This window comes from Bombyx mandarina, chromosome 12, assembly GCF_030267445.1.
Source record: "Bombyx mandarina strain Sakado chromosome 12, ASM3026744v2".
Lineage (NCBI taxonomy): Eukaryota > Metazoa > Arthropoda > Insecta > Lepidoptera > Bombycidae > Bombyx > Bombyx mandarina.
Window position 1 is genome coordinate 6,518,244 of NC_143219.1, and position 27,058 is coordinate 6,545,301.

Here is a 27,058-nt window from a genome sequence, read left to right on the forward strand (position 1 = left end):
AGCGGTAGACAGCGGCTTCGCTCTGCCCCTGGCATTGCTGAAATCCATGGACAACGGTAACCACTCACCAAATAATAATAATAAATTTGAAATACTAGTTCGCATCTACTCATGAGATTAAAGTGGAATGCAAATTATGCGGGCATATTCCGTGCTCGCAGATCGTATTAACTGGCATCCTTATTTCTGCTACAAAGTAAATATAAAATTCTAATATAAAAAAAATACAGCCTTTTTAGTATATAAATAAAGATCTGAAGTAGCATTTAGCATTCAGACTCTGGAGTCCATAAATCCGGTAATCACTTTTCGTGAGTTATTTGCAAGCTGGATTATTAATCTGTATATGAACTATAAAAATAACTAAGACAAAATTTTAATGGCCGTCTGATGTAGTGGTAAGTGACATGGTCACTACACAAGGGGTCGCGGATTCGATTCCCGCCAAGGGAAGATATTTGTATGATAAATATAAAAAAATGTCTTTTCTAGGCTTATGAATGTACATTAAATATATGTATGTGTATAATAAAAATCTTACATTTATTTCCGTTATCTGGTACCTGTAAGACAAGTTCTTACGAACTTATCACGGGACCAGTTAACGTGCCGTGATTATTAGTAAATATTTATTACTGTTATTACTATTACTATTAAACGTTTTTTTTTATTGCTTAGATGGGTGGACGAGCTCACAGCCCACCTGGTGTTAAGTGGTTACTGGAGCCCATAGACATCTACAACGTAAATGCGCCACACACCTTGAGATATAAGTTCTAAGATCTCAGTATAGTTTTACAACGGCTACCCCACCCTTCAAACCGAAACGCATTACTGCGTCATCGCAGAAATAGGCAGGGCGGTGGTACCTACCCGCGCGAACTCACAAGAGGTCCTACCACCAGTAAACAAGAGGTCCTACCACCAGTAATACACATTCATACATTTAATACACATTAATTTATAAGAATATCTATCCTGCCATTCAAGGTTTTTCTTATAGTGTAGCAGACATAAGCGGAACGGTGGTAGACTGTAGATTAACAATTGATCATTATAATAATATATTTTTTCAAAGATCATTTTTAGGACGCTCAACTATATATCTCCTTTGACAATGGAACAAATGTACTAAAAACTATTTTGGTAAAGTAGAAAATTAGTTTTGAGATTACTCTGTTTCCCTAGGGCCAAACTAATGACCTCTTAGGCAACATACTAAAGTAAGCACAGAGTTTCTGAAACAACTTTTAAAACGATTGTCTACTTCCAACATTATGTTGACGTTTGATAACTATGTGACTTGAATCCCTTAGCTTTCAATAGTGAATTAAAATGTGCCCTTAAATATGTTAATTAATTATATAATAGTAATTCACTTAAAGGGAATTCTTAGACCGTTTTTTAGATAATCTTCTTTGTGAGTCATTAATGGTCGTGAAAAGATTAAGCCACTACAGTGTCAACGCAGTCACCTTATGTCTTCTATTTATCCTATGAAATCAGACAGTGTGTCTTTAATTTCACTAAATCGTAAAAAAATATCTAAAAATTGTTATGTACTATGTATTATTATTCGAAGTAGGTATCAGCAGAATGGAATATTTGAAATGTATTCCACTGATAGCTACTTTTAATAAGTGTATATTTTTTATTTGATTGGTTTTGTTAATGTTAAGTATATTTCAATGATACTATGTACACATATGGACTTATTGTTGTCTGAAATAAAATAAATCATTCATTCATTCATTAACTATATTAAGTATAATTATTAAATTATGTGATGATGTTTTTGCGGCCATCCATTGCTGATAAGCATATGTGAGACACGATAGACATTAATTAAATTCGTGTAATAGACTAACGATAATAATATGGGTTAATTAATAACATATTACATATTTTGTAGCCTCACGGGAAATTAGTTTCAATAATGTTTCCCACAATTATTACTATATTAAACAACAATTTTTGAGATATCGATACTTTGGCTAATTTACACTCTCGCTAATTATAAATGGAATATATACATATGTATATGCCTCTAAATATTAATATTTTTGTTTTACATGCTGGTGTGATTTGCGATGAAATTGCTAATTGCCTTGATTAGTTTCGGATGAATAGGGATTGCGAAATAAAATGGCGATCAATAGTATATTACTATAGTATATTATTATATATTATAGTATATTACTATAAAGCCTAAATAATATAACTCTGTTTTCAATTTGCACTCGAAAAAATGAAATTTAAATGAATTGAAGATTGGTAGGGAATAATATTAAAAATGAATCGTCTTATTACAATTTAATAAAAGCTTACATCGTCACTTGAAGTTTTTAGAAAAAGTATATTGCATAAATGTGGATAAACGTTTTGCATATTAGAAATTTTCATTTTTTATTCGATCACTATATCGATTTCAGTTAAAGAAAAAGTTCAGAAAATAAAAAAAACACAGGAATATGCGTAATTTCTGTAAGGTCAAGAAAGGTCTGTCTTTATGGCACGAATCAATCATTCGATTCAATTCGGAGTGAACGATAATCGATAATGCAACTGACTCTACAATTATTTTAATGCTATTGTCATTCAATTTGCCGTGCTTAAGTTGCAGTAAATGATTATTTCAAGAGCTTTACACTCAAATACTCACACATCTATAATATAGATGATTTATACAATAATATTCGTCTTATTAAATACATATTTGTTTATTTTTGTTTGCCCAACAATGTCATCAAAACAAATATCAATTGTTAACTTTTAAACCTCACTTAAAATTGGAAATACTTATACCGGCTTAACGAAGTTTGTTCAATCCAAAGTTTGAGAGGTAATTGATTCCACAATGATAATTTACATTCGAAGTGATATCACCATAAACAGACATGTTTAAATAAATAAGTATTACTTGATAAAAATAGGTAGGCTATTTTATTTATTTCTTCTTGGATCTTATTCAAAAGATGTTTGTTTACTTATGTGAGTCCGCACGGGTAGGTACCACCGCCCTGCCTATTTCTGCCGTGAAGCAGTAATGCGTGTCGGTTTGAAAGGTGGGGCAGCCGTTGTAACTATACTTGAGACCTTAGAACTTATATCTCAAGGTGGGTGGCGCATTTACGTTGTAGATGTATATGGGCTTCAGTAACCACTTAACATCAGGTGGGCTGTGAGCTCGTCCACCTATCTAAGCAATAAATAAATAAAAACTTATAAAAAGCGCCAGGCTCCACAACAAGTGCGCAAGTCCTTATGATCGGCTCCGATAACAGCTTTTTTATACACCCGTTATATTGTGTAAAATAAGAATTGAATAAACATTAAATCTACTACCAAATGTTGAACTTGGCAATTGAAAGCGCGGTGAAGTTAGTCAGAATATAAATCAGAAACAGACATTATCCAGCGGTCTGTTCCAAATCTAATGAAAGGAAAGAAAACTTGAACTAGTGTTCAAGAAGTTAACTTGCTTTCTTAATTTACTTGGGTTTCAAGATCCCATTTCACAGAACCTTGAAAATTAATGCATAACGAAAATTTAGTTTTAGAAAATTGTGCAGAAGAGTTAATTATCTTCTTTAGTTTTTGAAAATTGTGCAGAAGAGTTAATTATCTTTCTCAATTACTTTTTAGATAAGCCGATTCTGTATAACAACTTCACGGGAACAATCGACACCACGAAATACAAGACTGAAGAAGTTTACGCAATCATGAATGAAACGTAAGCATTCAAAATTAACGATTAATTGATTTTACTGTATTGTTATTCATTATACAAAGAATAATTGTTCGTTTGAAAATACTTGAGTATAATAAAAACCATTGTTTTTACATGAAACAAAGAAAAAACATACATATGTTGGTTGAAAATGCGATCTATTCAAATTGTTTTAATGAACATTTTTTTTATTTTTGTGTCAATTTTGTGGCGTTCAGAATGGCAATAAATATTGATATAGAATACTGCTAATAGTTTTATTGTCTTGTTGAGCACATCACTATTCAGTATGAAGTTTAATTTTGTTGTGCGAAGCTTGAAATTTGATTATCACTTCGTTTTGAACATTAATCATGCGCTTCATCAAGCGCCCAAATATTCTTGTTAATAAAAACTTAGCAATAACGCAATTGCAGATTTAAAAAAGGAATTATAATCTCGCAAAATATCTGTTACAGCGCTACATCTGTTTGACATTATTTTACATTACATACATTAGTATATTGACCTAAAGCCAAATATTCTCGTTAATCAAAACTTAACAATAACACAAAAGCAGTTTTAAAAAAGCAAATTACAATCTCGCAAAATATCTATTATAGTGCGCCATGTGATTAACATTATTTACATTAGTATATTCATTAGTACAATTAGTACATTTAATTTGTTTTATGTTATATTACTATTTTCAGGAAGAACATAACATGCAGCGCTATCGCAAACCCCCCGCCGACTTACACCTGGTACAGAAGAAATAACGGTTACGACGATGATGTTCCTATCACTGACGAGGAGATGGTACGTTAAACGGTGATGCTTGTAATTGTTGACAGGATTAACCTTAATTAAATCAGTCAATCAATTAAATCAATCAATTGAATTAGTAATTTTCGAAAAATTGCATTTCGATCAATATTTATGCGTTACACGCAATGAAACACAGACAAAAATCTAGTGACGCACGGGATTTACATTTTCTAGCAAATTAAATGCGGTGAATGTTCGCCACTCTTTACATTAGTTTACGTGTCCATTTAACATAAACTTACCTAAAAATATGTTTTGTAAAGCTTTTTATAAAAATATATGAAAAAATAAATGAAAATATCCCGTATTATGAGAAAAAAATAAAAAAAAATTAGCTTGACAGGATAGTTTTCATGAAAAAATAAGAAACTAAAAAATGCAAAAAAAATTATAATTTTTAATACTTATATACTATAATTTTATATTATTAATACTTTTTTTTGTTATTTTGTTAAAAAGATATTGAATAAAATGTATCATAAACTGATTGTCTACATTGTTAGCTTTCAAATGACACCTCTTTCGTCTTCCTAAGACGTCTACATCCATTGCCTTTTTAGTACCCCTCCATATCAAGAGAAAATTGGGATAGTAATTTGTCGATAAAAATCCCCATATTTACCCCCTTAAGTCTCCGACATTGGTGCACGGACACATTGTATACATGTCAAAATCTCTATTTCCGTTTCCTCATTAGGATCCGCTGGAGTTTATGTGACATACGTCTTCTACCAATTTTCTTATACATTAAAAAAAAAGTGTTCTTTTATAATTAATTATTTAATTTATTTTGTTATTTATTGAGGCTTCGAATTACATTTTCAATTTAAAAAATTGAAATCCTTTAATATTTAGTGAACAGTTCTCTTGTCTCGATCGCACGGTTTTCGTGCCTACCAGGTACCGACACGTTTCTATCTCTGTCTAACAAAGCAAACCCTAGACAAGATTTAACCATTCCTCAAGATTTCGAAAGACCACGCACATCAAACCTGTGCCACCCATCGGATTTAGGACTGTATAACATTTGAATAACGGTTTTCCTTGAGATCCAGTTCTAGATCTCAAAATATTTTTGGTGAAGAAATACAGAAAAATAAGTGGCATGTATGTGATGATAACCTGTTATCAACGCTCATGAACGTCAGCAATTCTCGGGTCACTCGACTGAGTATCCGTAAATGGATTCCCCAGCGTTAAAAAAATAAAATGGGGCCCGGCCAATTCTTTGCATGGGTATCAAATGTGATTCCGCCGTTCCTAAGCATGTGCATTTTTTTTTTATTAGTAAAAATTGTACCTAACTCCGGGATTTGTGATACCCGGCTTCGCTTGATAATATTTCACCAGGCGTTTTATCTATTCCAATATTAAAAAGATTCAATTTTTCAGGTGGTCACTTCAGAAAACGGCACATATTCAGTACTCATTTTGAGGATGCGCGATAACAGTTCAATCGGCGAGTACAAATGCACAGCGAACAACATCAAGGGGAAAGAATCTATTATATTCCATGTAAATCCAGCAGCTAAACCCAACAAACCTGACTTTGTAAGTGAATTTAAATATTTTAGTTGAGTTAACATTTATTTTTTTCATCACACTCGTGTATATCAATTTTAAAACGTTACTAAATTGTTTAATCCTCTGATTTTTTGTATCCATTTCAGCAAAAAAAACATCAGGTCGCGTTAAATTAATTATCATTTCGTGCTCCGCGTTTTGGGACGTGGAATTTGTGTATAAGCAAAAATGGAAATAAATAAAATTAATAAATCTCCACCACTTTAGATATTTATTGTCTTACGATAAATAACTTGAACTTTACCAGTTACAATTTTATGTTAAAGTTTAAATGCAATTTTATTTGTGGTAGAAATAGGCAGGCAGTTGCTACCGACCACCTTATCGTCATAAACGCTAAATCTTTATCCTCGAATGAACAAAAAACAGGGAAATTGCACAGCAAATCAAAGATGATATGGATGACTTGTGTCAAAAATTATAACAATATGTGCTAGTTCTCAGATGACTACTAGTCTCGAGTAATCAATTAGCAATGTACTCGTACATATTTTGTGCCAATCTCATTTGTCCTATGAGAAAGGAAGAGGCAAGAAATATACATATACATTAAACTATATTTAATTCCAGGTAAGCTTTCTTTACGCTAACACTACGACTCTGACTTTCAATGTTTCCTGCTCGAGCTGCCCAATGGAACTAGAAGAAGATAGGTCACCCGACCCAGCAAACCTTACTGTTAAAGGTATCCATAAAAATCAAAAAGATTGTACATAAAATATCAAAAATATTCTGAGTTGGCTCAAAAAAAAATACTGTTTGAAATGCAAACATAACTTCGTTCAATGTGAGAACAGGAGGAGGAGTCTTTCCAAATTTAACTATGGTTGTTTAATTTTTTTAATATTTAGTCATGAAACTAATACTTTAGACAAATCAACATTCAATACCTAAAACTATCCAAAGGAAATACATACATATATAACGCTCAAACATAAACTACGAACGAACTAACTTTGCTAGATACTCACGAATCACGCCCCTTTATTATCACACAACACTTCTTTATAATTAAACTAGTACCAAAAACATTTTATTGTACTAAAAAAAATTGCTTAAATTGCATCGTTTTAATTTTAATATTATCAGAACCAAGGTAATAAATATTTGTCTGGCCAATAATATCAAGGCATTTAAATGAAAAGTCGATTTTCTTCCCTTCAACCTTTTTTTCATGTAAATCTGTTCCCATGTATTGCCAAACTAGCAGTTGTATAGTTGTAGTAACAGCATCTTCTCAAAGAAACGAATCCCCTATGGTATCCACGGCTGCTCATAGCTCGCTCTGAAAACTAAGGTCGAGCGTTATTAAACTGTTATTCTCTTCTACTAGGATATTCTTTCCAAATGGTTCCTGCCCAAGAAAATTACCCTCCAGATTGGGATTCCGCTCAAGATTTCGAAGTGGACATCACAGATCCTAACGGTAAGTTATTGTTGAAATATACTTCAGTCGTTAGACAAGTCCAATGACTTTGCGTGCTAATTGTGAAAACATATCTTTCAACTGACAGCAACGCACAATTGTAATTAGACGGGATTTTCTTACTATAATAGATGAACTTGTAAACATGACCGATGTCTGTAATTGCAACAATCATTAGCATCATTATCAGTTATTAGTATACAGTATTGATACTAATACTATTTTATAATAATTTAAACACCCATGTATCAGCAGATATACATAATACCCCAGACCCCAGTTCAAGCACAACTACTGTTTCTTTTTCATCGAACGATATTTTAGAGACATCCTTAGTTAATTTTCAACTATATATCTAGTGATACAGTATACTCTGGGTCCGAACGGATAGATACCAAGAACTTGCCTATTTTTTTCACGTAACCATGCGCTCCACTTTGAGTGGCGACATCGCCGTACTATTTATCTGCGACCTCAAGAATAGCATTTAGTTGCTATGAGCTTCGTTATTCATATACAACAAGTAACCCGTGAGTTTGTTGACCCATCTATACAAAAAAGAAAAATCTTTGGTGATAAAAATGTATTTTTAGAACAATTAGATACGTTTTTTTTGTGTAGTCGCCGTTTTTTTTCTCAATTAAACGTTCAGATCATTTAATTGTTTTGTTGTGCAAATTTCAAATTTATTGTTTCTGATGCTGGTTCAATGATCAAAATTCGAAATTAATCACTTATACCTCAAAAAGTTAAATTTATTTTAGTACTAGCGGCCCGCTCCGTCTTCGCTAGGGTCTTAACAAAAATTTCAAAATAAAAAAATTATAATACACACACATTAACCCTTCTATTTGCGTTAGGTTATATTATAAAAAAAAGAAAATTATTATTGGGGTATAACTATAATAGTTAGACATATGCTGTCGCGACACTTTTTGTAAATAATAATGTGTTCTACAAAGTCATAGTACATTATTTTATTCTATCATCAATAGTTTTCGCAGGGCACGCACGCGATGTAAAGAATATTTAAGGTAATTTTTTTTTACACCTTGGGTCACATTATTGAATTTTTAGGAAGGTTCCATAAATAAAAAAAAAAGAATATAATAGCCTATGTCACTCGGGGATAGTGTAACTTCCAAACAGTGAAAGAATTTTTCAAATCGGTTCTGTAGTTTCGGATCCTATTCAAAATAAACAAACAAACAAATCTTTCCTCTTTATAATACTATATGATAATAAAAAAAATTAAAAAAATTTTGGGCTCCTCAAGAGCTAAAGACCACGAGCCAATTGACGAACAGAAAAGAAAATAGTACTTAACTTATCCGTATTTCTTAAAAGGAAAAAAAACTGCCAACATAATGTCTACTTTTTTTTTATTGATAACCCTGAAGCACAATGAGATAAAAAAAAGATAATCGGCTTATCGCACCATTGGTAGAAGAAAGTCGCAAGTACAATTACTTCAAATTTTTTTTATTGCACTATTCGTTAAAGGAGACCATGACACATGTGCTCAACAAGTTTGAAAAAAATATTCCAAAAAATGACGGAGATATCGCAAAATCTGCGAAATGCTAAGATTTTTATTTTTTAAATGATTCGCCTTATTATTTACGTAATTTTTGTTATATTTGGTCATTTCTGAAATTTTCCCTATCAATAAAAGCTTAATGTTACTTATACACAATTTTATTAAAATATACGTGCATAAATGAACATGCACACTTTTGCCACGATATTTGATGAAGATGTGAAGTGCGCAAGTTCAGTTACGTGTTTTTTGTACGTGACTTTTTGCGAATCATACATACGTAATATTATAAGCTCGCTTCTTCTATGATTAATTTCGATGGATTTTAATTTTTAAATGAAAATACTTAATTTTATACTGTATATTTTGAAAATATTTCGTAACGTAATTATAATTAAAAACAAAAACATTAGCATATCAGTTGGATAAACCACACTACATACTTAATATTTAGTTATTTCTTGCGAAATTTGATTATACAAAAATTTGTATCACGAAATTTCTTGTTTGTTTTTAAATCTATCACGCACGAGAGTGGTGCATGGGCACTAGCTGAATAGTCTCACGTGCATGCTGCTACCTAGTTAACTATCATTGATCTAAACGTATGTGTACCATTTTGAAAACGTATATAGGTACCATTTTTTTACGCGAAGTCAAATACGATACTCCTGCAAACTGTACTGCAGAAGTAAAGTTATGGATATTATTGAAAGAAAATGTAAATGACTTGATGCGCATGCGCATGCATGACATGTCAATGAATTTTACTGAAGATGGTATTAAATCTAAATAAAGTCTCAAAGGAATGTTCTTCTTCTTATGACGATGGATCATAAACTAGTGGAACTAGACAATGTGATTCCGAATTAGCAGCTTTGTCGGAAACTATAAACTTTTATACAGAATCAACCAAAGAATCTCGATCAAAAGAAACACAATCGCATAATGCAAATGTTTTAGAATTAGCGGAGTAGAAAGTCAGTGGAAAAGAAAACTCTATTTAAAATGCCAATGATATAAATTTCATCGCATCGTAGTTAACCCATAACAATAATCAAATAGCAATGAAAAGAATTAAAAAAGAATGCGAGATGAAAGTTCCTGGCAGGTGAAGAAGTAAAATATTCAAATGTTTTGGTAAATCATACCGTTAATGGATACAGGAAAAGGGAAGAGAAAAAGTTACGGGAGATCCATGTAGATAAAAGAAAAAAGTGTAACGAATAAATAGATAAATTTGAAAAGATTGTTATTTTCAACTATTATTGATGTTTGGGAAATTCTGAGCGTCAATAAAATTGTATTTTATTATAAGATTTGTAAAATCTAAGCCTAAACGTATGACACTGGTAGATTCGAAAAGACTAATAGCATAGACTTTGGAATATAATTTCCCAAAAAGTTTAAATACTGAAAATGTAGTAACTATTTGCGAAAATATTTTTATACAGAATTTGGATATAAATGAAAAAATTGTCTACACAGCTTGATGAATAAGAGATGGAGTCAGTGAAAGATTTATGAGGATGTCATTCTGACCGGCCTAAAAATGTAGATGATTTAAATAAAAAGCTTTATTGATCATATAAACCAATTTCCAAGAAACTCAAAGAGAAAAATTGGACGAAAAGCTTACTTATGCTAAAAGTGTTTATATCTAAATTGGACAAAAGATCAACAACTCTTGCGAAATGTTAAGCCAGCAACATTATACCCTTGCTCTATTTTCAACAGAAAATTCAATATCGGATTTTTCTACCCTAATTTTTTTTTATGTGTTACATGAAGGTGTAGGAGCAAGCGGATGATAAAAAGAAAAAGCAATTGAAATACGAATACGAGAATTATTTAAAGGACAAAAAAATTGTACGGGATGTAAAAAGCATAGAAAAAGCTAATTCAAAAGAAAAACCAGTAGCAAACTTGATTTAGACAAAGTTTTGAGCGCACCTCAATCGGAGATCGGAGTTTTTCGCAAATCCAGTATAACATTTCACTGTCGATCATATTTTAACTAAAGGTGGTTACTGCTATATGCGGCTTGCTGGAATTGCGAAAGGGGAAGCCAATGAAATAGATGTCTATGGATTTTTTTACAAAATGCAATTTTAGAAGCATTAAGGGGTATCAGAAAAATATCGTTCTATTCGGAGAATTGTTCAGGACAAAACCGAAACTATTTAGTTTTGCACTATATAATATGTATATATGGATGTTGCAAGTAAAAATTATCCACAGCTTTTAAAAAAAATCTCATTTTCAGAATAAAGGAGACTTGATGCAGTATGTAGAAACAAAAAAAAACAAGTTTATTACGTACCAGACGAAAAGCACTCAATCGTTCGAAATGCGAAATTAAATACGAAGAAGTATGTATTGTGAAACAGATGATAGAAGAGAATTTCTTTAACTATAAACGATTAGTTGAACTTGCTAAAAACTGGTATGAGGATACCGCTGACAACAAAGTTTTGTGGTCTAAAATAAAAAGATTATTTGTTGATCTCCAAAATCCTATAATTATTAATATGAAATATGATATTTATGAAGAAGAACCTAAATGGCTTAATACCAATGCAAATTACAGAAAGGGAAGGCAGAACAGAAAGGCTCAGATTGAAAGTAACCTAGTATTATCGGCACTAACGCAGATATACAATGGTCTATTTCCAATTTCTAGAAATTTCAACAGAGACTTGATAAGTCCTTGTTACGGCAATAATATACGATCGCATTATCATGGTTTTTATAAAAGATTACGTCTTGAGCATTTTATTGACTAATTTACTTATAAACATTATTATCAAGTCCTTTTGTTTAATAAAGCTGGTTGATTTCATTCAATATGTTCATATTAACAATTTAAATTTAATTACTATCTTAAGCATTCAATTTTCACATAAATAATAGCAAACAAATGTTGTTGTAGTAAAAAATTACGATTTATTAAATATATTTTAACGTTTTCTATCAGAGTAGAATAAGTAAGTTGTTAGTAATACAGACATATTTATTTTATTATTAAACTTGTAATAAAAACATAAATTTATTTACTATGATTATTTCTATTTTAATTCTTCCGCAACAAAGGCGTATTTTTTTATACCCATACATAGGCTAGGTCAATTTTGTCGGCAAGAAATACGTAAGTAAAGTTACGAAGCTATGATCCGTGTGAACACCGTAGCAACAAAGCGGTAACTTTACTTATTCCTGAAAGTCATAATATCATAGCGGGGATTAAAGACGTAACCGATTAATTTCAAATTAATTTGAAAACTACTCAATATTGTTTTAAATCAATAACAGATATATATGCAGCTTAATTTTGTCCATGAAGTCTCTTAAGAACATTTTCATCTATGATTTACCATTTCTTAACAAAACAGTTTTTTTACGTTCCTGAAAAGTTCGAGTTTTTCACTTGCGACCTTTTTCCACGAATGGTGCGTTATACACAGATCAAAAAATGATACTTATCTGTTTTGCTCTTGCCTATTTATGTAGAGATTAAGCGCCTCTTTGGTGAAATGATCAATGACTAACTTAAAACGGAGCCCGCATTCGATTACGGATATAGACATCTTTGTGAAATATATTCGATTTGTTCTGTATGTTTTTTTTATTGCTTAGATGGGTGGACGAGCTCACAGCCCACCTGGTGTTAAGTAGTTACTGGAGCCCATAGACATCTACAACGTAAATCCGCCACCCAATTAGTGATATAAGTTCTAAGATCTCAGTATAGTTACAACGACTGCCCCACCTTTCAAGCCAAAACGCATTACTGCTTGACGGCACAAATAGGCAGGGCGGTGGTACCTACCCGCGCGGACTCACAAGAGGTCCTATCACCAGTAATTACGCAAATTATAATTTTGCGGGTTTCACTTTTATTACACGATGTTATTCCTTCACCGTGGAAGTCAATCGTGAACATTTGTTGAGTACGTAATTCATTAGAAAAATTGGTACCCGCCTGGGATTCGAACACAGGTGCATCGCTCAACACGAATGCACCGGACGTCTTATCTCTTAGGCCACGACGACTTCAATTGTTTCGATTTGTTTTGTATGTGTTTCCGGTATCCATGGCACGGAGGAAAATTCTATATTAAGCTATAGAATGCTATTTTAATTTTAATTGTCTTCAGACACGTTGTTCACGGTCGGCCCACTAGCCAACAAGACAAAGTACCACGTCCGCATCCGAAGCTGCAACGCGGCCGGCTACTCTGAGTGGGTGTACTTCGAGACACTACTAGAGACGAGCCACGCCGACCGGATCATCGCAGCGATCGCTGTCATCTTAGCGGCCTTCACGATTACAAGCTATTTCTAAAATACCTTTCATGTATACAGTATAACACTGGGGAACTTTTGAATTTTTCATTTACCTTTAGTTCTTCTAATAATTCCGGTTACACTCGTGTGACAAAGAAGTTGTCAGCGACCACGAAAATATCTGAAAATGAAATTACTATATTTGCGTAACAACGAGTTTGGTGACGACTTCACGCGATTGGTAACCAGTGTGAAAACCATTTGCTGCCGTTGTTTTGCCAGATCTATAATTGATGGTGCACCACTATTAAGTAGCAGATCAAAAAAGTCAATATTATGAAGATTTAATGTTCAAATAAATTTACATATATCTTGTTTCCTATTTAGTTAAGTTAATTACTTAACGTATTTATCCCCTGAACTTGAGGTAAATGTAGGTAGATAAAATTTAATTTTAAATACAATATATTCGTAAGTAAGTGTTCATTCGTTTACCTAACATTATATAATAAAGGCCTCAAATATACATATAATGTTGTTACCAAATAAATAGCCTAAATATCAACTGCATTCGTGCTGAAAATGTTAAATTGATGTAAGTTTTTGGCTTCTTGATTAATTTAAACTAGATTTAATTTAAATATAATCACATTAATATGTAGTTTTCAAAAATAAGCCTTATGTCTTAATCGTCAAACTAAATGTAAATAGATACCTATAATACTGTTGACGGTACGTGCAATTAAGTGTGATTATTCTTTATTAAAATCGCTGTTAGAAACGGGTTATATATTATATGTGGGACACCTTTCTTGACAGTTGCAAAATTTGAATTAGCATGTAAAAAACCATCGTCATTTATTTACAACAAACACAATGTTTAAAATAAATCCGTTTGTCTGGCTATTTATTAGCTAGGGAAATAAGGCCCCAATCTGTTTTAATTTCAATAATCTCACTCTGGTGAATTCTCAATTTTATTAATATTTAAATAACCATGATTTTTAAGTAAACAAGAAACAACTTAAGTAATAATGTTTGAAGTGCTATATTTTAAACGTTGAAATATTAAGTAACGCTTGGATTCGATTACTTTATTTCTATCTGATGGGAAAGAACATAAACAAACAAATTAAAATATCTTTATTTCGGAGTCAACTTACTGTTTTGTAATTAATATATTTTATTAGTTGTAAATTTCATTTTATTACTATATAATTTAGATTATAAGTTGTATTATGATTGAGTGTACTACTGATATTTTAGTGCTGCCCTTTTGAAGTTGAGTGCAGTATTCAATACGTGAAACTATACAAAAAACTTGAATGTTTCTAAATAATGTATTAAATATCTTTTGTTTTAAGTAGTAGATTATAAATGCTTTAAAAATAGCAAACAAGCAGGAATTCAATTACTTTTTATTTAGAATACAAAAATAACCGTGACGAGATCATATTAATAGGAACACGTAACATTCCAAATGACTTGTTAAATGCATTCCGAAATTTAATGAAAATTTTAAAAAATTCTGATAAATTTTACAATATTATTGAGTAATTGTATTTTGTGATCCTAATAAAAAAAAGTTCCAATTACAATTCCATTCAGGAAGACTGATGTTATGATTTCTTACGTAATAATTAATTACGTAATTTTTATGTAATCACTGATTTTAAGTTACCCAACGAAACCTTTGTTGTAAATCACCCTTAAATATGCTACCCTACTGGTTTTCTTAATCGACTTAGAAGTCCAAGGAGAAATTATTTAAAGTAACTACTTTTTTTATGCTAAGCTTCTTTGTTAGTAAGCTTTTAGAAACTTATAAATGACATTAATAAAAACGTAAGCACCGGTTTGAAGAAACCAAAAATTTCGACCAAACAAAATTGTTGCAAACACTTAATATATTGTTTTGGGAGCGTTTCGTCAAATATTAAAAACACATAGTGTTTCTTGATTTCCTCTATTTTCTTCGTGTACATAACACAAGATACTAGTAGTCGAGTTATTATTGTTATTGTCGTTTAATTTGATTGTTTGATTGTTATGTAACTTGCAACGGTGTTTCTGCCTCAATAAAACTATTTCTAAAAACGTTTTTATTTTTTATTTCAATCATACATAAAAAATACATGCTTACAATAATAGTAACCGATATAGAAGCTAAAAAAAAACTTCACATATAGACGCTTGAAAGGCAAACGTGACTAAGCGACAATGCGTGAACTTTACACTAGACTAATTATTTAAAGTTGAAATACCTGAAAAAAATTATATTTTAACGAATCTAGCCGCTGGATTGAAATGATTTTATTAGACCTATAAATATATATTTTTTGCGCATCGAATATGGTTATTGCCTATCATTTATGTACAAAGCAGTTATTGTCGCTTAGTCACGTTTGCCTTTCAAGCGTCGATATGTAAAATCATCCTCATCAAATCAGTACAATACATAATTATGTACATAGGTAGATCAACATGCAGCTTTGGACGTAGGATTGAAGTTCCTGCCCTTCTAACCAGACCACATTACTTCGCCGTAGAAACATCCAGGTATACGATGCCTTCCCGTGCGATATCAAGAATATCTTCATTATTTTATCCAGGACGACGTTGCTTTCCCGTGTGCGATAACAAAAATACAATAATTATTTTCAAAGAACTAATCATCTTCCGTCTGTTAGTTAGGCTAACAGTTTAAATGCGACTTCAAATTGATGTCTGACTTGAAGCAATAGTATTTACTTCAGCACACAATAAGTCAATAAAAACTACCGTTCGCGGTAGAAAAGATTGAATCACCACAAACAGAAAATTAAATCTGAAAGTAATTTTCTCAGACTTCAATTCGAATTAAGTATTGCATTAGACAGGACCTTGGGCCTATGCAAGCGGCTTTCGAAGCTGAAGTAGTAACAAACTAGTATTCCGAGACGGTAACGATATTTTGGCACAAGAAACAAATAATGGGGATAAACAGAATTTAAACTGGCACCCACTTGGTCTAAAAAGACCATTGAAAACCGTGTCAAGCGATTTTTATGCGACACTAGGATACTTATTTACTTATATAGTTTTTATATGAACGTACCTGGACTTACGTACGTTTTAGGTTATAATTTTAAAATGTAGTCGTGTAAGGAATCGTCTCTCTACCACATATGAATATATAACCTACCGCAAATATAAACATACATAAATAAATATAAATACAATAAAAGGTTTCATGGTTAAATATAAATAGAATACGTATTAGAGTATCTCTTAAACCATCCTCATGACAAACATACAGACAGCAGCTACGACTAAAATGCCTCCAGCAAAGAAGATCCCATAGAATGTCACATCACTATTTCCAACAGCAATACTCTTTGATCTTTCAGTACTAATCTCTTCATCTTGTGGTTCTTCCTGCAAATCCTCGTTTTCAGTAAGAGCTCCAATTTGTATGGGTGTAGACCACGTAGAAACACCAACACTATTCGAAACCCTAATACGAACCCAGTAATTCATATTTTTTTCTAATTCACTCAACTTGGTTATGGACCCTGTAATTTAATATTTAACTCTCTTTTTATTCTATACGGCCTTTTTTACGATTGAAGGATTACCGGTGGCCCGGAGGCCTTTCCAGTTTTACCAGGGCAGGTGGGCGAGCAAGAGCTCAGCCAGGAGAAATGAGATTTGGTAACAGCTGCCCGAGCGCCTCCAAAGGAAACCTAACAACTCAAGAGCAGCTGCTTCGCGAATGAATCTACTACCGGATCAGAATCGCGACCTGCTGAGAAGATCCGTCGAGAAACTTAGCGGGCTGATGCATGGGTTAGGTTGCACGTCGAATAATATTTTACCGAGTTCGACGAGTACGGTTACCTCCTTGCTCCTAGTGTTAGAGCTGAAGGCGTCTAACGCAAAGGCTATTGGATCTGATGGATCCGTAAGGACGTGTCTAGGGCGTCGACGGTGACTGGCAGAAGCCACAAATTTCGGGGAGTAGCCAGGAGCGGCAACGATAAGGCGATTATCCTATATTCAACCTATATACGACGTTACCTACCGTCTATATATCTTTTATTTTTACCTTTAAAATCAGGATCGTCATCAGAGATAGGAAATTCTTTTGTAACAAGCTCTCCATTTTTCCAATCGTTTTCACTAGGCTCTTCTTTAAATCCAGACACATGTAAATACTGAATTTCAAAACCTTAAAAAATGTCGTTATTACTAAATATTATTATTAGTTTAAAAAATATATCATTATTTTTATTTGAAAAAATACAAACCGCCAGCGGGGTTCGTCGTAGTTTCCACCAATTTAAAATCTTTTTCCGCTTCTCCATATTCGTTTTTGGCTGAGCATTTGAAGGTTTCGGTTTGATTCACCGTGACTGTCAATATAGCAGTGTTGGCTTCTTGGTTGAATTCAATTTGTTTCTTGTCAAACTCGATTAGGGTACTATCGTTAATATTTGAGAACCACCGATATGTGGGAGCGGGATATCCTCTTGCGGAGCAAACCAAGTTAATACTGAAAAACATGCGCTTGAAGCTTATTTCATTTAAAAAATATATAGTTTTATTGGAAATTCATATAAAAATGGACTATAATGTGAACGAACGGTACAAGAATTGGATATCTATTATTTTTTGGAACGAAGCTCCTTATGGGCAGGGACGTCTTAAATTAGGCTGGGGCCCTTGGGCACACAAGAATTTGGGGCCCTTTTGGAAAGTAAAAAAAAGCGAATTATAATAACATTTTTTTTACTGAGTATGATCATTTATTATAGGTAATCAAATACAGTATGATATAATATGTCATTAATGATATTAGAATGCTGCTGGTTTTTTGGTTACGATTACGATAACGAAAACCGTTATCGTGATCGCTAGATGGTGTACTTAGTAAATTAGGTAGGATGCGTTCGGAAATATTATTAATTATTACAGTAGGAATAGGCGCAGTCATCGATATAATAGCGTAGTATATGCCTTGTAAATACCTTCTGATAAGATTAGTAATTTGTGAAAAAAGTGTAATGTGCCCGACAAAAATGTTTTGAGAATAAATGTGTGAGAGAAATTGTCGGTTCTTCGGGGCCCCCTGAGAATGGGGGCCCTGGGCACGGGCCCCGTGGGCCCTTATGGTAAAGACGGTATTGCTTATGGGACGATATGTAATAACGTACAAAAAATAACATATTTTTTATCATTCATTGACCACGATCTCAGAGCGTTCGTTTGCGCAATACACTAACTCTTATGCAAACAACCGTGAATGAAGTGTACCACAATAAGTTCGCACGTTACCGAATGACGGTGGGTTGTTGCGAAACCTCCAGTCTTATTTTCTTTATACCTCGAATAGAAGTTTAAATTAATATTTTTATAATAAGGAACTTCGTTCCTATCTGGTGTCCCACAACACCACACATTTATTTTTTATATTCGAAACGTCATACTGCTGATTCAATGGATTGTTGATTCGCAGCAATTGTTTTTTACCAGCATTTTACTCGCCAGCACCACTAGGAGTATTTCGAATAAACAAGACAAGCGAGACGGACAACAAAAGAAACATGTGTTACTTTATTTCTAATGTTTTTTGCTAGCAAATAATACAATAAGTAAATGTTTTTTGTTAAAAGACAACCAGCACTGGCTTGCTTGAAACGTGACCATTACTTTTTTTTCTCCGAGCAGGAAGCTTCGATATTATAGAGTGTTTATTATTAGCAAATCAATTTTTATCTGTTCTTACGCAAGGAACATGATCAAGATTATACATTTAAATGTGTAGGTATTTATATTTCTGATATTACTTAAAGTGTTGTTTAATGGTCTTAAAAAGTTTTAATTTCCTTGTTCTTTGACGATACACTTTTACTTTTTTATATTTTGGTGTCAGCGGGATGTGGGATGATGTTCACAAAAAGCATGTTTCTAAAACAAGATATAAATTACTTTATATACTACATTTATTCTACACACATACCTCTGATTGAATCGACCATAAACCAACTCGGTATCATTCCCGTCTTCAAAAATCGGAGCATCTAAAACACGAAATTTAAATTTTATGAATGAATATATCGTGTCGTTTTGGACTTCAAGATCATAGCCCACTGAGTTTCTGAGCCCTCTCAGTTTCTCGCCGGATCTTCTCAGTGGGTCGCGATTCCGATCCGGTAGTAGATTAATTCGCGAAGCAATTGCTCTTGAGTTGTTAGGTCTCCTTCGGAGGCGCTCGGGCGGTTGTTAGCAAATCCAACCGAGCCTTTGCTCGCCCACCTGTCCTGGTGAAGCTGGAAAGGCCTCCGGGCCACCAGTAATCTTTCAATAATAAAAAAAAAAAAAAACATCAAGATCAACAGTCGCGAATAATAAAAACTAAATAAATAAATAGAAAAATGATGTCATAAAAGTCATTTTTGTTTTTGTCTAGATACCACATACTTACGATTCACGTTTAGAGTGGTGTTCACATAATTTGAGTGTTTGCACTGTTCTGTGTTTTCTTGTATGGCTACGCACGAGTACAATCCGCTGTCTTCCGACGTCAATGAAAATATAGTGAGTGAACTCTCGAATCCATCGCTGCTGAATTTCGTATTCAATTTATATTTCGTGTCGTCTTCTCCTTCTAAAATGTATCCATGTGACTGTAATGGTTCTTAACACGCTTATTGAAAAGTCAACATTATTTATTGCTGTAGATGGGAAAGAAGAGACATGAGGCTCAGTCTCGATTTCATTGTTAAGTGGCTACCATTGATGTGTTTTAAGTCAATGGTGGCTGCTCTATTTTTCGAACTAAAATGCATTATGGTTCCGCATTAGAAACCAGCACTATGACAGTACCTACCTGAGCGAACTAACAATACCTCATTAGTTTTTAGTTTTATTAGTTTATGCTCTATGACTCTTCTTTCCGTTTTTATTAGTTTTGCTCAATGTACAGACACAATGAATTAAACTATATTATGTATTCATGATAATTAATAAGTAATTTATTCCAAAAAATATGTTTATCTATAATAATGGATAACACGTAGACCGTGAGAATACCTTTATTTATGAATCGTTTTAAATTAACTAAACTGGCTACAGAGATTAATATCTTACCATTAATAAGATTATCATTTCTTTTCCACTGAATTCTGGGTTCAGGATTGCCTTTGGCGTGACAATTTAACGTTATAGATCGACCGAGATCTGCCGTCACTTCAGTTCGTATATTCTTGAACACTACAGGATCTGGATTTAAAAAAACAATTACCTAAATGTAAAAGTGTAACATTAATAAAATTTTCCTTTATAGAATAAACTACAGATAAGTTGTTATGACGACGCTTGTACCTGAAAGTAAGTATTGTACTTTTTGACAAAGCATGTTGCTGATAAATCTATAACTAAGCGGATAATAACGTGTACTTTTAGGTTAGGAATATTATGTTATTTTTTTTATAATAAATAAAGTTGTTGATTAGTGTGAATCACATAAAACCAAAACTAGACTTTCCACTATATGCCTTCGCAGAGTACTAGAGTTATTTGGACACATTGCTGGAAAAGAGGGTGACAATGCCAATGACTGATGGTGACAGGTAAGATAGAAAGCATACGTCCCAGAAGATGCAGTCCCATGAGTTGGTCGGACCAAACGATCTTCTGTGAACATCAAGTTCCACGATGCCCTCCACAAAGCCAAGGTACGCAGCATATAGAGGGAAATCGTACATTAGAGAATGATTAAACGAGAGAGTAACGACCCCCAGCAATAGGGAAAGCTACGCGAAGAGAAGGATGAGTATGAATCATAAAACAATTTAATTTTTACCGCTCTCAAAAGCAAAGCGGTCAAGTGTGAACGTTCACACGTTACTGACAAGAATTTGGGTTGATAAGCCTTTATTAAACCCTTCTCTTGTGAAAGAAGGTTTTGACTTTAAATGCTCATAAACATTAGTAATACTGGTGATCCTAACACTGAGGACTCTCTTCAAGCATCGTGTTAAGTTTACTGGTGGTAGGACCTCTTGTGAGTCCGCGCGGGTAGGTACCACCATCCTGCCTATTTCTGCCGTGAAGCAGTAATGCATTTCGGTTTGAAGGGTAGGGCAGCCTTTGTAATTATACTGAGACCTTAAAACTTATATTTTAAGATGGGTGGCGCACTTACATTGTAAATGTCTATGGGCTCCAGTGACCACTTAACACCAGGTAGGCGGTGAGCTCGTCCACACATCTAAGCAATTAAAAAAAGACAATTCACAATACTGAGGAAGCAACGTGGAGGATCGTTCGTTAACTTTATAGATAAAACGCATTAGTTGCAAGTTTGTACTCTGTTCCGATGGCCGGTAGTGCGATTCTCCGTTGGTGATGATCGCCTTAAACGATTCCTCAGAGCAATCCAAAGCAAAAATGCATTCCCAACAAACACTAAACTGAAACCTATTGCGAATGTAAAAAACATATAAAACAGCCGAAACTGTCCGAGTAATTAAGTCTAATCCGGTAACGTGGCCTACATAGGCATAACGGCGCTTAAAAGCAACGGAAATTTTAATTGTATTTCCGTTTTCGCTCGGAATTATGTAACACAAATGCTAAACGTATGACATAATTTTCATTTGGCTACAAACATTGTCTGTGTAACTAATTCTTAACCCTTGATCTGTTTATTTGCCAAAGAGATAACAGTAATTGCATATATGGCGCAGTGAATTTCTGTTTTCACACATTTATTTTATTCAAACACGTACCTAATTATTATTTCGTCATTATTATTTATTATATCGTTATACAAGATAAATTTACAAAATCGACATGTTTTTTCCATTGTCTGCTTACAGTGACGTGGCAACGATAACTCACTTTCTGTTGAATAAAATTCTCAGATTCCATTGAATGGCAATGCCTGCTTCGTGGCAAACATTTGGATGGTACCTATCCGTGCGGCCCAAAAATAAACCACAATCGGCGTTTGATTTAATCACCACGATGTTCTTATGTTGTCTTCATGCTGGATAAGTTTCTGGCATGAGTTTTACGACCGGTCACCTACCTGACGTCAGCAAAATAAGAAGCACCAGCTTTCAAATTATCGAAATGAGTTCACCTAGAAAAAAGTTTTGAGGTAAAACCCCAAAAAAAATTGCAGTCGAGTTAAGAAATTACGCACCAATAACACAAACTTCCGCGTGATCTTCTGAGTCACCAGAACGACACGTGTACAATCCAGTATCGTCCAGCGTCACGGACTTGAAGTGTAATAGTGAAGCAGGAATGCGACCTGCAGGCGACGGCACCGTATGCTCCAAGGCATATACTCTATTTGATGGTATCTGCTTTATAGATTTACCAGCTGGGTCTGTCCATTCAATCTGCAATACACATTAACACTAATACTCAATCATAAAATATTGAAATCTATCTTCTATATATAGAATTGCTGTTCGTTAGTCTCGCTAAAACTCGAGAGCGGCTGGACCGATTTGGCTAATTTTGGTCTTGAATTATTTGTGGAAGTCCAGAGAAGGTAGATAAATATGAAAATCCTCGGAATTAAATAAAAATAACAATTTTGTTTTTCCTTTCATGTGTCCCCCGTCAGACGGATTCCTTTTGTTTGTTTTAAGTTTATTTTATACAAAAGCTTAGGTCTTTTATTTATCGATTGAAGCACTACAATGTCTGCCGGGTTAGCTAGTACATAATAAATATAGGTACTTATTTGTTTTACTTATTATAAACTTATAAGTTTTTTTATTAATTTATATGACCAGACTTCGGTAACGTCTCAATAACCAAATGTAACACATTACATAACAATGAAAGTTAGAGTCTCGATAACGACAATTCTACCCTTCAAACTGGAACGCGTAATAGCATTACAAATATAAGCAGGGAGGTAGTTCCAATGCTACGCATTTAATATATGTCCCAAGAAACCGCCAGTACTCAAAATAACATAGGGAATTGAGTTTGAGTTTTGCAGTACAAAGGCGAATAAATAAGCTCACTGCCCATCGATAAACGTTAACTAAAACCAGCAAAAATCGAATGTAGCGGTTAGTTTCAGATATGATCGAAATTTAAATTTTATTGATTATATTATTGATTGTCACACCCTTCAGACCGAAAAGTATAGCTACTACGCGGCAGGAATAGGCAGGTTTGTAGCGCCTATCCATTTGGGCTCGCAATATATCCAGCCACCAGTTATTATAGGCAGCGGCTATGCCGATGACGTCCATGAGGTACGTCAACCACTGACTATCAGACAGGCCGTATATAGCGCATATAACGCCAACGAAAACAGTAAAAACGGCTCTGAAATATAACTGGATGAAATAGTAGTGCTCGAATCAAAGTCGCATTTGTAATCTACTGATAAGTAGCTGGACCGATTATTATTGTGCTAATCTCTGGCCTGTTTGTTTGTTCGACCTTTATGCGTCCACGACTCATTCATCCGATATAATTGATACTTTGTACAGTTGGCACACTGTTTTATTTGAGTGTCAATTTCTAGTACTATGTACCTACAATAAATAACACAGATGTTGTTTTAACAACTGTATTTACCAATGTGTGTGAGTTTGTTATTTCAGATGAGAAGACTGGCCTATGGCCCACCTCAAGTTAACTTTTTACCGGAGACCGTACACTATGAATTTAATTTGCAAGGTTTGTGTGAATTTGTGTGAGCTCATAATACACTCTACCAACAATATGCTGGTAGGATACTCAGATAACGCTGTTACCCATTCGTTCTTAGTCGCCCACGCGAATAGTTGGTGCTATGTAAATGATGTTTCGCGTGTCTACCGTAATCCATGAAATATGTAAAGATAAGCAAAATGAACAAATTGATCGTTGCTTTGTCGAACTTTCATCGATAATGATCAAAACAAACATTATAGTTATGAAGCTTAATTACATTTTACAATATTTGTTACTTGATTTCAGACCTTTCAAATGCTATTCACGGATAGATATCTATTTATGGATAATTTATTGGCGTAAATTTAATACCCATACAAAATTTCGTTGAAGAGTTCTGGTATACCTGACTTTATTAAGAGAGCGTTGTGAAATTACCAATGCGCAGACAGAGACTGATCGATACCATGATTGCATATTTTCATAAACAGAAATTAAAGATATCTATAAAAAAAATACTTTTACTTTCTGTATGTATGCTAAACAGCAATTCGCTAAAGAAGACCTAATATATGCTCATAGGTGGTATAATTTTGAGCGCGGGTCACGGTTAATACGCACAACCATATTTATCTAGGCTACTGATTTCTGCGGAAAAACTGTTATAATTTTCGATTTAGGGGATGGGAAAGTTGTTATTGTTTTAAAAATAAAATCAACACTTTGACCTCATCTCTCAAGATTCATCGAGTCATTCTGATTTTTGTTAATATAAACAACGATAACCAACTAACACCAATTAGGCCATTAACTCGCCTATACACCTGAAGCAATGTAAAAGGTCTTACCTTTTGACTTTTACTCGAACCTTTGCAATTAATGGAATGGCGACTGCCAGCTTTCCAAAATGGCGACTTCCGATAGTAATCTATCTTATCCACCGTCACGCGATTTGTTTCCTTTGCGTATACTACAAAAAAAATTCGGTAAAGTCTACTGAATTATTGAAACCTGTAAAGATTGGCAGGGTATCACGAGTTCCTTGTTTAGTGTTACCAAATAATAAAAAATTAAATTAATAATAATTTTAATAAAATGAGGAAGTTCCTCGCTGTCGTCAACTGAATATAAAGCTCCGAGTCAGGCTACTCATGTGCTATATCTGGCCTATCGTCATGTATGGTTGCGAAACGTGGACCCTGAAAGAGGACACTACAAGACGCCTACAGGCATTCGAGATGTGGTGCTACCGTCGCATGTTACGCATTAGTTGAACGCAGAGGATCAGGAACAAAACCGTGCTTTAGCGTGTCCATATGTCCCGGAAAATGTTGCCTTCTATCAAAAAACGCAAGATAGAATATCTTGGCCACGTGCTCAGGAACGATAGATACATGCTGCTGCAGTTGATAATGATGGGCAAAGTGGATGGAAAGAGACGTGCTGGGCGAAGAAAGAAGTCATGGCTCCGGAATATCCGGGAGTGGACTGGTATTGCCTCCGTCGAACAGCTGTTCCGGCTCGCTGCTGATAAAAGTTAATATAGGATGCTAACGGCCAATCTACAGGATTGAAGGGGCACTGGAAGAAGAAGAAGAAGAAGAAATAATAAGTATGTCTTTAGTCAGAAGGAGAATATAGTAACCTAATCTAGACTCGATCGTTTATCGCTAGAGTTTTTATCGTAAGAGGTACTGACTAGTTCTTAACATAATCTGGGCCTGAATTTTAAAGCAAAGTAGTTATAAAACAATGTTTAAAGTCAATTATGAAATGTAATTTTCGATTTAAGATATTGGTCTGTGCAAAAAGTAGAAAGATCATCAATGAACCAATATTTTATGTCTAGTACGTTAATAATAAAAGTAAGATAAAATATATAGATGAACGACACAAAACTAATTGTGAATCTTTAACCTTTCGATCTTATTCGGTCATCACCTACCTGCTCGATACAACATGTATGCCAGAACTATTAAATAAAATAACCACTTCATCTTTTACACTCTTAATAGCACACCATTAACTTTTTTTTACCGAGTGATACAATTTTTTATACTTGTTTTTTTTTATTATAAAATTTTTCGTGGTATCACTGCGGAGCACGAGATGAAAGTGCCATACACCAGCAAATAGGGCTTACACAATAAGTACATGTTAATTAATTGTAACATTAGTTAATTCACATTTAAGCGTTGTTGCCACAATGTCATAGCTGAGGAAGTGACACTTAGCTCATTCAATTGAGAAGGTCACGCAAACAATGTGAAAACAGAGAATAAAAATAATTCATTTTCATAGAAATCGAATTAATTATAAATATTTTCTAAACCTTTCCTTATAGTCGAACGAAGAAATAGCATTTACTCAGGTTTTTTAAGTCTGGTATCGGTAACCCAATGTCTTTATGGCGATCAGACGCCTGATATATTCGTATTAAGCGATGCACCCAAACCAGTATTCGAATCTCACAGGCAACTTCCAATATTCTTATGCTCACTATAAGCATGAGTTCACACATACATACAAGCTTCTACAATGACGGAATAACAACGTGTTATAAAATTCAAATACCCAAAAATTATTATTATTATTAATTAATGTACGTAATTGCTGTACAATTGATATATTGATGGGTCCGGTAACCGGTTAGCACCAGGTAGGCCGCGAATAGGCAGCGGCCTGGCTATCCCCCATGACATTACTGACGTGCACGAGCGACGGTATTCACTTACCATCAGGTGGATCGTATAATCGTCTGCCTACAAGGGCAATAAAAGATAACAGAAATTGTTCAACCATTAATACAATACAACAAAGAAAACTAATAACAGCAATGATCGGAAACTGTAAAGACTAAGTAGTCGAAGTACTAGAAGTCGTATAGCGAAAATAATGAACACGAAAATCAGGGAAGGATCTTAACAAAATTATAAAATAATGTCATATATATCTCTTAAGTTTACACCCACATTTTTGTCTGTTTCGCCCACACGTTTGTGAATCA

The 27,058-nt window shown here is 33.7% G+C and overlaps 2 protein-coding genes across 2 annotated transcripts in view; one reads left to right on the plus strand and one right to left on the minus strand.

Moving 5' to 3' along the window:
- LOC114250804 (limbic system-associated membrane protein) overlaps nt 1–14,682 on the plus strand; it is a 114,530-nt gene extending 99,848 nt beyond the window's left edge. Inside the window, exons 6-11 of the mRNA XM_028184828.2 lie at nt 3,646–3,733; nt 4,423–4,528; nt 5,930–6,088; nt 6,692–6,806; nt 7,455–7,547; nt 13,245–14,682. Of these exons, the coding sequence (XP_028040629.2) occupies nt 3,646–3,733; nt 4,423–4,528; nt 5,930–6,088; nt 6,692–6,806; nt 7,455–7,547; nt 13,245–13,432 (749 nt within the window). The 3' untranslated portion in view covers nt 13,433–14,682. The remainder of the gene's footprint in view (nt 1–3,645; nt 3,734–4,422; nt 4,529–5,929; nt 6,089–6,691; nt 6,807–7,454; nt 7,548–13,244) is intronic.
- A 616-nt stretch (nt 14,683–15,298) lies between these two features.
- On the minus strand, nt 15,299–26,163 carry LOC114250805 (limbic system-associated membrane protein). The gene is made up of 9 exons (XM_028184829.2): nt 25,997–26,163; nt 24,900–25,021; nt 22,568–22,769; nt 20,506–20,637; nt 19,841–20,023; nt 19,376–19,436; nt 17,664–17,908; nt 17,462–17,584; nt 15,299–16,928 (listed from the first exon to the last, which is right to left on the minus strand). Exons 1-9 carry the CDS (start codon nt 26,046–26,048, stop codon nt 16,645–16,647), a joined length of 1,404 nt encoding a protein of 467 aa, XP_028040630.2. The 5' UTR covers nt 26,049–26,163; the 3' UTR covers nt 15,299–16,644.
- Between the last annotated feature and the right edge of the window lie 895 nt (nt 26,164–27,058).

Bases quoted from the DNA above. Each gene is read 5' to 3' on its own strand.
- LOC114250805 (XM_028184829.2), bottom strand. From the start codon at position 26,048: ATGAAGTGGTTATTTTATTTAATAGTTCTGGCATACATGTTGTATCGA. The intron at 25,022-25,996 runs GTAGGTGATGAC...TTTTTTTTGTAG, and splicing joins ATACATGTTGTATCGAGCAG to TATACGCAAAGGAAACAAAT. The intron at 20,024-20,505 runs GTAAGATATTAA...GATACATTTTAG, and splicing joins AAATGATAATCTTATTAATG to AAGGAGAAGACGACACGAAA.